Here is a 12,826-nt window from a genome sequence, read left to right as displayed (position 1 = left end):
CCTTAAAGCTATGTCATACTAAGAACCTCCCTATGGAAAATAGTAGAAATAGGTTTCTCTTTCCCCACCCCAATTTTTTTCATGAGTTCTCTGAAAAAGAGTTATTAAAAAGAAAGAAAACTAAACTTTGAGTTTTAGTTGAAAAGCTTTTGGAATTAAATACCATTAACTTTTCATTTACTATAGAATTGCTTTTATATCAGTTTATCATATGCTACCATTCACTCATGTCAAATATATTTTTGCAGTCTTGATGCAAGTTCACTCATTGTCAACTGAAGGTACAATTACTAAATTAATTCACTCTTGCAATTTCCCACTCACTGTTAATTATCTCAAGCTGGATTACAACCCACAAGAGCAGCTGTGTGATTCACTGTGATCTATTTCCCAGTATTACTAGGGTCTATTTTTGCTGTGGTATTTTTCTTTTTTTACCAGTCTGTAAAAGCTTTGGTTATATCTTTGTCTTAATTTGATATCATGATTCAGTATTAGTGTTTAGCCTTTTCCTCCATTCCCCCCCTGCCTTTTATTTTCCTATATAGAGTTTTTGCATCTTTGGGAAAGTCTTGTGTCTCTATTACACTAAATACTAACACCAGTAGTGGCTGTCATGAGTGAAGAGATAACAATTTTCTGAAGTCTTAGGATAAAAGTAATTAAAAGGAAGCTGCCATCTACATTTTGGTGCTGTGTATGGCACAGCTGTGGAAGTCCTGTGTCCTGTGCCATCTAGCTCAGTGTCCCATCCTGAATGCTGAAAAGGGATATGTTAAGGAGGATCATAGGAAAGATGACATATTGTGTGTTTCCTTCTGTAGGCTTCCTCAAGCCTTCAACCATTTCTGTTTGAGTCCTTTCGAGTCAGACATGACTTTTGTGGCATTTTCTTCCATGAGCCTCTTCACCTTCCCCTGAACCCATATGGATGTTGAACATGCATTGCATACTGCTGTGTGAAGAATCACTCTTGCTTGTTTGCACGTGTTACGTGCTAGCTTCATTGGCTCTCCCTAATTTCTGTATTGGAAGAGACGATGGGTAATCAGTGCTCTTCCTGGGTTTCTGTGCCACTTCTGGCTTTATAGGCCTTCATCGTGTCCTCCTCCTCCCTACAATCTTTTCTTCTGTAAAGACTCCACTCTTGTTTACTCCATGTCTGCTTGGTTTCCTGAAAATATTTGTGAGTGGGTTTTTCTGGCTTTTGTAGAGAGAGGTCTTGCTTTGGAAACCTGCTGGAGTTCTTGGAAGGGTTCAGCAAATGTGTGGACAAAAGCTATTTTGACTCTTCCTTAACATACTTCATGATTTATGCTGTGAAGTGTTGAAGCTTATAGTTGTCCTCAAACTTAGTCTGGAGCATGATAATGGGTACTGCTAGAATGGTCTCAATCAACGGCTTTGTACGGAGAACTGGGAAAAAGTATAGCACAGCAGAAGGCCTGTCAATCTGAGATTGTATCTATATGGAGCGACTAAAGGTTAAACACAGTCCCCGTAGCCCTTCTAGTCAGGACAACCCAAATTTACCCACCAGTTCTTTTATTACAAGGCAAAGCTTTCAGTTTTGCATTCAAAAGAAGCCAAGGGATTTATGGATGGATTTCAATGGAATGAATGGATTTATTTTGAGTTAGTGTGAACACATGTGTGTAGTCTGTTTTTCCAGGCTAAATATGTTAGTTGGAAATACTGAAAATAGGAACATGTTGCAAAAGGCTTTCTGTGCAACTGTCAGTCAGAGGGGATTACAGAGGGGACAGTAAAGCACTCATTATCGAAGTTGAAGGCTTTGCCCTTTCCCTCTGTCCTGCTGTGACCTTCATGAGAGAGCTGCCCTTTGCATCCCTGCTGGCAGGCAGAGGCCAGCAATTTGTCTGGCTCCCTCCCTGTATGAAGGGAGGGACAGACAAGAAACTTCTGTACCATTCTGGCTGTTATAGACAGTGCCTGTCCTCAGCAAAGCTAGACCTAATGCCTGGTGAGGCAACAGGCTGTGCCTGCTTGGTTAGGATGCAGATGATTAAACAGAAATGTGGAAGAGTTGCTTACAATTGACTACATGAGGAGAACTTATTTTATAAACAAGCTGGTTTATGCAGGAGACATTTTGTGATGCTGATAATAAGCAGCTCTTGCTCTTCAATTCTGGTTTGTTTTTATTTTAAGGTGATTGATGCTTCAGATGGTAGCAGTGTTATGATTTGTGATTGTGAAACTACTTGGATTAAAAAAATTGAACGAGAGGTTTTTTACCTTTGTACATGTAATTCAAAGATCTCTTGAAGGCTTTTATTTTTTCTTGGCAAACTAAGGCCTTTGAGCTCTTTCCTGGTCCCTATAAGTGGCTCACAGCAACTGATAAGTAAGCTTTTGTTTTGAAAACTTATGGAAAGATAAATGCTAAAACAATCATGATAGCTAAGAAACAATCAGGCATGTGGGTCCTAGAAAGTCAGTTCTTGCCTAGGCTCAAATTATTAGTGCATTGTTTCCACCGATTGCTCTAGATTTATTTTTTTATCATCCTTTTAAAGGCCCTTGAATTCCTTTGCTAGTCATCCCTGGCTCTGTCTGTAATATTGCAGGAGGAGAATGGCATCCGTGGTGTTACAGTGCAACAACCTTCCCACTGCATTCTATTTAAAGAAAACTGTACGTTTGTTTTCTTTCTCCTTGAACTTTTCAATTTGTTCCTCTTCAGCCTGTGCCTGTCCTACTGAGCTGCTTCAGCTTTTCACAGCTGTCCTGCAGACCTTTTTTCCTTACTTTCATTTGCCTTCTCAGGTGCTGGTTCACCCACTTACGAAGTAGCTCTTTTCTCTTTCTAGTGTTCATTTGCTGCCTTGATTCCCTCCTGCCTTTTCTTTTATTAATTTCTTCCAGTCCTGGAAATAGATGGAGGAAATGAAGGAAGGAAGCTACCACAATAACAGTTATAAAATGATGTGGGATATAAATGGTAGTATAATGGCATGTACCATGGGGTATGTAGAAGATTCTCCTAGAATTGATGATCTTTCAAAGCTTGGGAGGATGGATTGAAGTTTGTGTGTGCAACGAGTCTTTCGAGACTAAAGGTGGCAACTGAATAGACCCTGAAGGGGACACCTGAATAAGAGCAACTTTAAGTGGAAGGGTCAGATTCTTGCAACATTTGAATGTGTCTCTCTTAAGGTGATGAAGCAAAAAAGACTTAGGCAGTCCCACCTAGCCGCCTATCCAAGGTCCAAGGGAGCCCCTCAGCAGGCTGAGGGTTGTAGTTGAACCTTGGTGCTACCCTGAGACACCAGGTGCTGCTGGTTTGTTAGTCACCCAACAGAGAAGAGTTGAGTTACATGTTCATTATAATAAGGCTGTTTTCCTTGAGACAGTGAGCAATGATCCCCATGGTGGTGCTGTGTGAAGGAGAAGGTCTTGTACTTAGGAATTCTTCCTGTGTTCAAGTGGCTTGTGCTCCTCCCGCTTCCTCTTGTCAGCTTTGGCGTTTTATGAGCCCTCCTGAGAATCTGTTCAAGTTCCTGAACTAATGGAAAATGATCCCCGTCACTTTCCAGTTCGCCCTCCCCGTTCCTTCCTCAGTTCCTTGCCCTGTCTATCTCCCCTTCCTTGCTCCCCCTGCCTTCCCCCCCCCCCCCCCCCCCCCCAATGTTGGAGTATATAGGCTATGTGGTCTCACAAGAGAAGAGAGTGAGGAAGAGTGGGATGGTGGAAAGAAAGAAGAGGTGGTGAGTCAGCTGGTTTTCCCTGTCACTGTAATACATGAGTTAACTGTTTTTATTGCTTTACGGTAGGTAAATTATTTGGTAATGTCCAGCACAGAAGTTGAGCAAAAAGCATGAAACAACTTAATGACTCTACTTATAAAACACACATCTCTAGTACTCTGGGAGTCAGATGTGTCATTGCTGAATGGCTGACATCTATCAACAGCAGAAATGTTAACTCACTCTGAATAGTAAACTGATAGTTATGGCTTAGACCCAAGCCTCCCCCTTAACCCCCTTAAAGTTGTTTTTTTCCCCTCAATTCTTATTCAAAATAACTTTCTTAATCTTGGAAACAGACTGAGAGTGGTATCAGTGCAAATCTGTAAGTGTAAGCTCTGTCCTAATGTTTTTGCATGAATGTAAGGTATTGAATGTCTTCTGGGGTGCTTTCTGTGGTGGTGGAAGGTTATTTTAGACAGAAAAGTCTAGACAGTTCTTAGGATCTATTGCACATCTCTACACCTGCCAAAATTTGGGAGGGAGTTTTGTTCAAGTTACACTGTAGTTCGTCAGAAGGGTTTTCACGATATGAATAACACTAAGTAGACTAGTCTCTCTCTCTCTCTCTCTCTCTCTCTCCCGCCCCGTGCCTCCCCCCAAAATCACTGCTACTATTGTTGTAAAACTCTAGGTAATATTCTGCAATTGCTATTTCTATTTCCATCTTCCCTCATTCTCTAACAATTATGTAAGTAGGAAGGATGTTATTTTTCGGACGTGGTTTTGATGTATGTACAAGAAATAATATAAAGATTACTCACATGCAATTGAGACAAATGCTTTTTGAACATACTTTGGGGATAAAATGAATAGATTAGACTTTCAGAAGGAGCTCTTCAGTGGGTAGAGGAGATAAATATAGATATCTTTTCCAGTGTCAGTCTTAATAGTATTTTTTTTCAGAAATAGAGAAAACTATTTTCTTGCTTGAATTTGCTAATATTGCACTGTTGAAAATGACCTGACGTGTAAGAAAGCGTCTTTCTGAGTAACGTAGACTGATTTTTATAGTTTTTAATCGAAGTTTCTCAGAAATATCCAGACTTTGCTAATGGGCAATACCAAGTCTATGTGAGGCTCTGAAGTTCACAGAGAAAATACACGGAAAGAACTGAGATGTTTGGAAGAAGAAAAAAAAGAGCAGTTCATTTAGATTACCAGTGGGATTTGAATGCTGACTTTTTAAACTTGACTTAAATATTATTTAGTTTGTTTTATTGAACTGATTTATGAGTCCTTTTTTCCTCCCTTCTCCTTTCCCTCTTGGAGAAATAGGAATTTTTTTGTTTGCTTATGATGTTTAAACATTTCATTCATACGATGGAAAATTAAACAATAGGCTATAAATGTGATTGCAATTGCAATTAAAATGTTTAAGATTTTTCCATATGTTTCTTAGTAAAAGTAACAACAACACTGATGTTAGTAAGCTCATCTTAAACCATTAGTGAATGCTTGGCACGAGCGTGTGGGTCTGTCTGCACTTCCTGCTTTGCATAGTTTTGGTCACTTAATCTTAAATACATTTCTAGCTGAGCGGCTGTGCCTCTGTGTTGACTGTTTTGAATTAACATTTATGTGATTTTGTAATATTTTCTAAAACAGTCTTACGGTGTGACTGTAGAAGTATTGTTTTTAAGGGCTGTTATTAAAATATATTTTAGAGGTAGCTGTTCAAGTGGTAATAATCTTCAAGAACAGGCAAGCATGAATTAAAAAAAAAAAAGCACAGGCAAGCTGAAAGCCATAGTTGCATTTCTTGGGGGGGGAGATATACATTTGCGAGTCTCATGGTTTAGCATAGAATGTGGATCTAGAAAGTTGAGTCAATACACAGAAAGGATAGTAGGCAAAAGCAACACTGCGTCCAAAAAACTTAAAAAATAAAAACTTGCATGCTGAATAAAGTGTTTTATTTTAGGTGCTTGTGTAATTTGTAATGGAAACTATGGGCTTACAATGGCAAATGATGGGAAACAGCGATCTGCAAGACAGCATTAAAAATTGAGAATGCCAAATATGTGCACTGTATGTCAGGCTAGGTTGAGAATTTGTTCTGAAAAAATAAATTGTTAAACAATGAAGGCCAGATCTTTTTATTATTTTTCCTGGGAAAAGAGTTTGTATAGCCTAAGGGAGAATTTGGTGCCTGTGGGAAAGAGAACACTGGGCTCAATTTTCAAAATTTATGTGGCCTTGCCAAGACAGATGGGAGGAAACAAGAGTGCACCCCAAACAACTGTAGCCCTGGGAGACTCTGCTCATCATGCATGCAGGTTTTCCCATTCATAATTATGCTTAAAAATCAAGCTGTGCACACTGGTAGCTCTGCACGTGGAGGAGTCAAGCTTGTTCAGCCAGATTTTGATGTACTGCAACAATTAAGCTTGCTCGAGTCATGTAAAGGGGTGACTGTTAAGTGCCAGGGGGTCTGTCCTTATTAATTTCTGAGCGAGCGTTATCAAGGCAAGTGATGTGCGTTAAGTAAGCCTGTGCCTTTGAGAGTCCACAATCTACAGGTCTGCTGTGACCAGACACTGCAAGGCAGCAGCGACTGCTTGTGCTGCTGTTCTGAAATGAGTATGTTTCATGTGACTCCTAGAAACCCCCCTTGTGATTTGACTGGAGTGTTTTCTTGGCAGTAGAGTGTGGTGGGAGTGCTTGCTTTCCAGGCTGCTACTGCAGCTCCCTGAGTGGAACAGAGTGCTGGTCTTCTGGCTCTCGTTTCCTTGCAGTTCAGGATGCTGTTGGTGTTTCTCATCTCCAGCATTCGACATCCTGTCCATCTCAATGGCTTCCTTTTGAGCCAGCGTAGGGGATAAACATCCTTTATACAGCTAAAGGTTCACTTTTTTAAACACTGAATAGTCAAACAATGTAGCTATTGTGGATGCTACAAAGTAGATGTCAAATGTGAAATCTGAATTTTTGCTCTGTCAACTATTTTCAGCGAACGTGGTGTATTTCTACAAAACAGATCTAATTGGATTGGTTCCTCTTGCTCCAGCTAATATGTTGAAGTGGAACAGGGCATCAAGAGCACTGCATCACCTTTAAAATAACACATCCATCCAAATTTTTCTCCAGATTTTTGCTGCTCACAGGACCTTTAAGAATAGAGGAAATGAGCAGAATACACAAGAAAACAGGATTAACACATGAAGTTTAGTTAAATAAAATAAAATGAAAACGAAAACCAGAAATCCTTTCTATAATCACTGGAGAAAAGATCCTGTGGAGAACAGGATCGTAGAATCACAATTTAAAGTGAGGATTTCTGGGATATTGCTGGGACAAAATACGCTGCTTTACAAATACTTCATAGATACAAAAGTGAATTAAATTCCTTACTGGTGTGTGCTGTTAATCCTTAGCAAGGGGAATGCTGGTTCAGGAAGCTGTAGGGTCTCATAAATCAACGGAATAATGAGACTTGAGCCAAAGATCATTTTGATTGCTTTGCCTTTGATTGTTCCATTTTCCTCTCATCATTCATTCAGCCCTTTTATATAAAAGTGGATGGGGAACTACCAGTTTTTGTGGTTTTGTTTGTTTGCTTGTTTAACTAGGCTTTGGGCAAGATCTTTGTTCTTGCCTTGCCTTGTTGCATTTATCTTTTTTTTTTTTTTTTTTTTTTTTTTTGGTCAGTTGTTATTTTTTGTTGTTGTTGCTTTGGTTGCCCTTCAAGGTTTTGGGTTACCCTGATAGCCGAGTCTATGCATGCCCCCGATAGCTTTGCCTATGCAGACACCAAAGGGACATTCTTACCTGCTACACTTGATCCACAAGGAGCAGGTGGGTCATGCATTGACTTGGGTGACCCAAAGATCCACATAAGCTGTGTGCTGTGTTTCTATGCTCCATGGTACAACTTCAGTCATGCTGCAAGTTTCTTTTCATACAATATGCGATGCCAAATTATGACTTGCAATTTGTGCCTTTCGCAGGGTGGGTGGGTTGGTTGGTTTGTTTTTAATTGAGGGGAAGGGGAAGAAAAGACAGAAACTTCTAATTGCATCCCCTTCTCTCTCTTTTGTGTTTTGGTAGGCCTGGATGATTGCCTGCAGCAGTATGTCCATAAATTTGAACGGGAGAAGATAAATGGTGAACAGCTGTTACAGATTTCTCACCAGGACCTTGAAGAATTGGGTATCTCACGGATTGGACACCAGGAACTGGTTCTAGAGGCTGTGGATCTCCTGTGTGCACTGGTTAGTTAAATGGTGAACGGACATGCAAAGAATTTCTTAAAGTGCTCCTTTAGGTGATTAATTAAGGCGAGTCTGATAAAACCAGAATACCCGTGTCTCTTGCTTTCTGTGACACGTCACTGTAAAAGAAAACAGTAAGAATTTGTTTAATTCTTGCAAGCTTTGTGTTATTAGGTCCTTAACTTTTTCCTGATAGGAGGCAACACTAATTCATTTGGTTGCACTTCTAAAGAAAGTTGTCTAAGTAGCATGGTTAGGTCTTGTGGCTCCTGTTAGTGAACAGAGTGATTAAAATTGCTATTGAGTAGAGTGAATTTGTCATAGAAGATAGAAGACATACTGTTGAAATGACAGCTGCTAATGGTTCCCCACATCAGTTGAAATAGGTTTAGGGCAATTCTGTTAGGGCAATTCACTAGGGCAAAGTGAAGAAAATGCTCTTGAAATGAGGGATGTTTTGCTAACTCAGTTACAGTCGAGTTCGACTCTCATTAGATTCAGAACTTAAGCTGTTCCTCTATCTTACTCCTGATATATAACTGTGGAGATACTTTTAAAACAAACATACTCTGAAAAGAATAAATGTATTTCGGATTGTTTTGCTAGTGCAGGCTTTATTTAAAAGCTGTAGTTTGGACACAGTCTTGAAGATGTGTTTGATGTAATGCAGCAAATGAGTGCCAGAGGTATATATGATTACACCAGGGAGAAGGGTGGGAAAGACTGCCCGATGATTCCTCGGCCAGCACTGGCCTGCCTTTCCTTCATTAGGCAAGACTTGCAGCACCGAGCATACTCTTCTTAAAATGGAGAGTCTTTATTGCCCGTGTGATACGTGCTTTATTTGCTGCAGGGAGGTGCTACAGGGATCATTCGTACTCCATAACCAGGAACAAATTGGATAGCCTGTACTGGAAGAGGTGTATTTAATGTAATCACTTCATACAATCTGAAATGTTTCCCAGAGTTGCTCTTATACTGGAAAAACGTTTTATTTCCTCTTCAGTATTTGATTGATCAAAAATTTTTAACATTTAACTTTAAAATCTAATAGAATGTAATTAGCCTGAAATGCAATTCGTGTTGTGGGAAGGGATAATCTGTTGGGCAAGTGAATGAAGGGGTCTGGTGAGTTAGTAAATGTACTGTGTGCTGTATACAGCCCTGACTGAAGTAATGGATGTGGCAGCCCCCAAAGGCACTTTTTTCTTCTTACTTTTAAAATATTAGAATAAAATGAACAAAGCTGGATGACCGCCAGAACCTAAAGCTGTGTTTTATCTCCTACAATTTCCTTCTAATTTCCTTTGTAGACAAAAGTTTTGACCTCAGACTCATTTCTGGAAATCCTTTGTGAAATGCAGCTCAAGTTAATGCATTAGACAGAGTTCACATATTGCAGCTGAAATGTCCTTGTTCCCTCTTAAGAGGTGGAGGAAGAATCCCCATGTTTTAGGTATGCCCTTTGTCACCTTCCTGATGCCTCTTCCCTTGAGTTTTTGGGATTGTTGTATAAAATCACTGTTGATTTTGTTCCTGAGGGGATAGTGTGTTTTAAGTTCTAGTGACAGCCAATTTTTTGTCTTGCTGTCTCTTCTTTTTTGTGTGAGAGAATAAAGGTTTCCCTATTACACCTGTATTAGTTCTTTGAAAGTGGGTCTGTGTATTGATATCACTTAGTTGGATGGGATTTTTGTGTGTGTGTATATATGGTGACATTTCCCTAACTTTTGGGGCCTTGAGTTAAAAAGCAAAGGAACTATTTTAGGGATTCTTTTTCTCTCCCCCTCTCCGTGCTTTTAGCTCACGCTGGAAATACGGCTTTGGCTGGGCCAGTTGGAGGTCAGGCTTTGAATGGTGTCATTCTTGGGGGGAGAGAAGGGCTGAGAGGGGTTTTGGTGCTTCCCCAGTCCTGGAGTTCCTAAGAAGAATTTCCCTTTTTATCTAGTTTTTGCTTTGGCAGTTTCCCAGCTGAGCTTCCTTTAGTTCAGTGCTTTGGTTCCCTCACACTGCAAGAATACTTGTGGCTCTAAAGGCAGTGAAGCAGCTGTCTTTGGAACATCTTTCTCCTGCAGTAACTCTTTTCAAGCATTGACCATACAGACCTCTTTTCCAGCCTCAGTAGATCAGTCATAGAAATACAGTGTAAGGTAGTTCTTTCCTTGATGAAGGACACCAAATACACCTTTTTTAAATTGTTGGGGTTTTTTTATTTTATTTTTTATTTATTTTATAGGAATAGAGCCCTCTTTGGCAGCTATACTGCCAAGCTGAAAATATGTCTGCAAGTTATGGTGTTTGCTGCCGTAGTAAGCAAACTCTAGAACCAGTATAGAGAAATGAATGCATCTTTCTCTGCTGCTTTGGTGATCAGGCAGTGCTCCTTCATCTCCTCATAGCAGTGGCCACATGTGCAACAAAGCTGCAGCTGGAGAGGCAGCAGGAGAGAGTGTGGACAGGGATTAAAAAAGGAAGGTTTCCTGTGAGCACACATTTCTGTTGCTCTCGAGCTGGTCTAATAGACTTTTGTGAACAGGTGTTGAAGACTTAAATAAGGAATTTAGAGGACATACCAAAGAAACTGCATTCCCCAGAGGGGGGGGGGGAATCATCTTGAGTGCCTCCATCTTTTTGTCAATGACAATATTTGCTTGGGGGAGAAAAGGAATGGGAGTAAGACATTTCTTAGTGGACTGAAGTATTTGGGGGGGGGACACGGACACAACAAACATACATAAATATGCTTTTTAAACTCATGCAAAACCACAAAAGCAGGGGTGGGGATCCAGAAAATAAGCTTTCTCAGCCAAAAAATTGAGACAAAAAGCATCTAGAGTGGCGGTGAAAACTGAATACCTACTCATCATTCCCTAATGAGTAGACTTGCCTCTTTGGGCTTGATAAACAGAAAATAATGCAAGCATTAACAGGAAGCTATGCAAATATTTTCACTTTTAATGTGTTCTTTGGGTTAGATTTCTGAATTACCTACACTGTATGATGGGAGAGTTTGGTAGCAAAAAAGTGGCTTATTGAGGTTAGAATGAAGAGATACTAGTTTTAAGCAATCAAAAAAAAAAAAAAACCAAACCCAAACCACAAAACAAGAACAACATAGTTTTTGGTGTTGCGCCTTTGATAATTTCATTAGTAGTAATGTTCTGCCAGCGTATTTGCAGTGCAACAAAATATAACATCATAACATAAAACAGAACATGCATACATTGAAGACTTGTCCTTTGTGGCTAATCCTTGTCAAAAGCACCACATCTATGCACCACCTCAAAAGATTTTAGTTTTCTAGAGGTCTCAACTTAAATTTAGTACTGTTTAATAGGAATTTTGGGACTCCAGAGGATTCTTCAGGATGCGTTTCTGTTAAAAGAGAGAGAGCAAGAATAGGTGACTGTGACAGTACCTTGTGTTAACTCTAGTGTTTATATAGGCGTGCAGTGAGTTGAATCAGCTTTTGAGCAGGCATTCAGTCTGTTTTTAATTCATTTTTTTTTTTCCCAGAGCTGGTTTTCAGTTGGATCAGCCAGCAGATCCAGCTCATCACACTGCGGCACGTGAACATGACTCTGAAGGGGAAGGCGCTGCTGCCCCTAGGCAGTAGCAGAGCTCTGGATCAGCCCAAGTCAGCTCTGACACAGCTGCTGTGCTCTTTTGACTTCGGTTAGCCACACCTTTTTTTTTTTTTTTTTTAATTTTATGTTGGCTGCCTGACCTTGAACAATTATTTGGTCAGTGTACTTTTTCTCATTAAATGCAATGGAGTTTGGAAAGAGCATGCTCTTGTGCGTCTGTGCGCTCTCGTGCACGTGTGCGTGCTGTCTCTTGCTCCGGCCCTGCCTGTGGCTCCCCAGGTTAATGAGTAACAACCTGGGAATGTTTGACATAAGGTGCTCTTGACCGCTGGCTTCAGCCTGTGTTTTGATGAAAGCAACTTTGATGTTTTAAATTGGGATCAATAGGAAAGTGTAACGTGTTCTTTGGTTGATGAGCAACATCTAAACCCTTTTGGTTGCTTAAATAATAACCTATTAAATATTGTAGCCTCAGTCCTGTGGAAATATTCATAAAAACCTGCTAAGCTTTGCATTTCAACTGTGTGTTGCTGTGAAGGCTGTTTGGTGTGCTGCCATGCTATCAACATTCTTATCTGTCCTGAATTGGGGCTACAGCTCCATGACAAGTTAAATTAATCCAAGTCAGCTGCTGCCTCCACCCCCTCCTGTCCCCTGAGTAGTGATCTTTTGTGCTTGCGCTCACCTGACTCTGAGGTGAGCTACTTCAGGGAGCTAAACCAGCTGAGAGCACACTACAGTAAAAAAGGGAATAGATTTTTTTTTTTTTAATGGTTTAGTTCCCCAAACCAGCCCTCCCAACAGACTGGACGCTGCAAGTGAAGGAGCAGAAGAATAGCAGCAGAAATAGGTGGTTATGTGTGAGGTGGTCAAGATAGTGTCAGCTTGGGTAGAAACATTGCTGTATCTGGTGAAGGGGCATAATGTTTTCTGTGTATTAGAGCAAATGGGTGAGACTGGCTTGCCCCTGGAGCCGAGGTGCTTTGGGTTATGATGACCCTTTGTTCTGGGGAAGTTCATCCCTCAGGGCTGGTCTGTAGTTGGAGAATTTGGTCGCCTGTACTAAAGAGCTGTGTGGTCCCTGTTGTGCTGGGTAGGCATAGTGCTTAGCCAGGACTTTATTCCTACAGCACAAACTGCTGGTTTAGATATCTCAGGTGCACTCTGTAGAGTCTTTGGGGGAAGTTGTAGGAAAGCTTAGTGCAGTGACTGGAGAGCTTGGCTGTGATGTGCTCTTGAGAGGCTGTTGGGGAGA

The 12,826-nt window shown here is 40.6% G+C and overlaps 1 protein-coding gene across 1 annotated transcript in view; it reads left to right on the top strand.

Annotated features, from left to right (window-relative positions):
- Positions 1–12,826, top strand: part of CNKSR3 (CNKSR family member 3) — a 60,757-nt gene that overhangs the window by 23,994 nt on the left and 23,937 nt on the right. The window contains exon 2 of the mRNA XM_082305570.1: positions 7,821–7,984. Within this exon, the coding sequence (XP_082161696.1) occupies positions 7,821–7,984 (164 nt within the window). The remainder of the gene's footprint in view (positions 1–7,820; positions 7,985–12,826) is intronic.

The sequence above is a fragment of the Platalea leucorodia genome, assembly GCF_965183815.1.
Source record: "Platalea leucorodia genome assembly, chromosome: 3".
In the NCBI taxonomy this organism is placed as follows: Eukaryota; Metazoa; Chordata; class Aves; order Pelecaniformes; family Threskiornithidae; genus Platalea; species Platalea leucorodia.
Note: the sequence above shows the minus strand (reverse complement) of the source record. Positions and strands in the feature narration are given on the sequence as shown.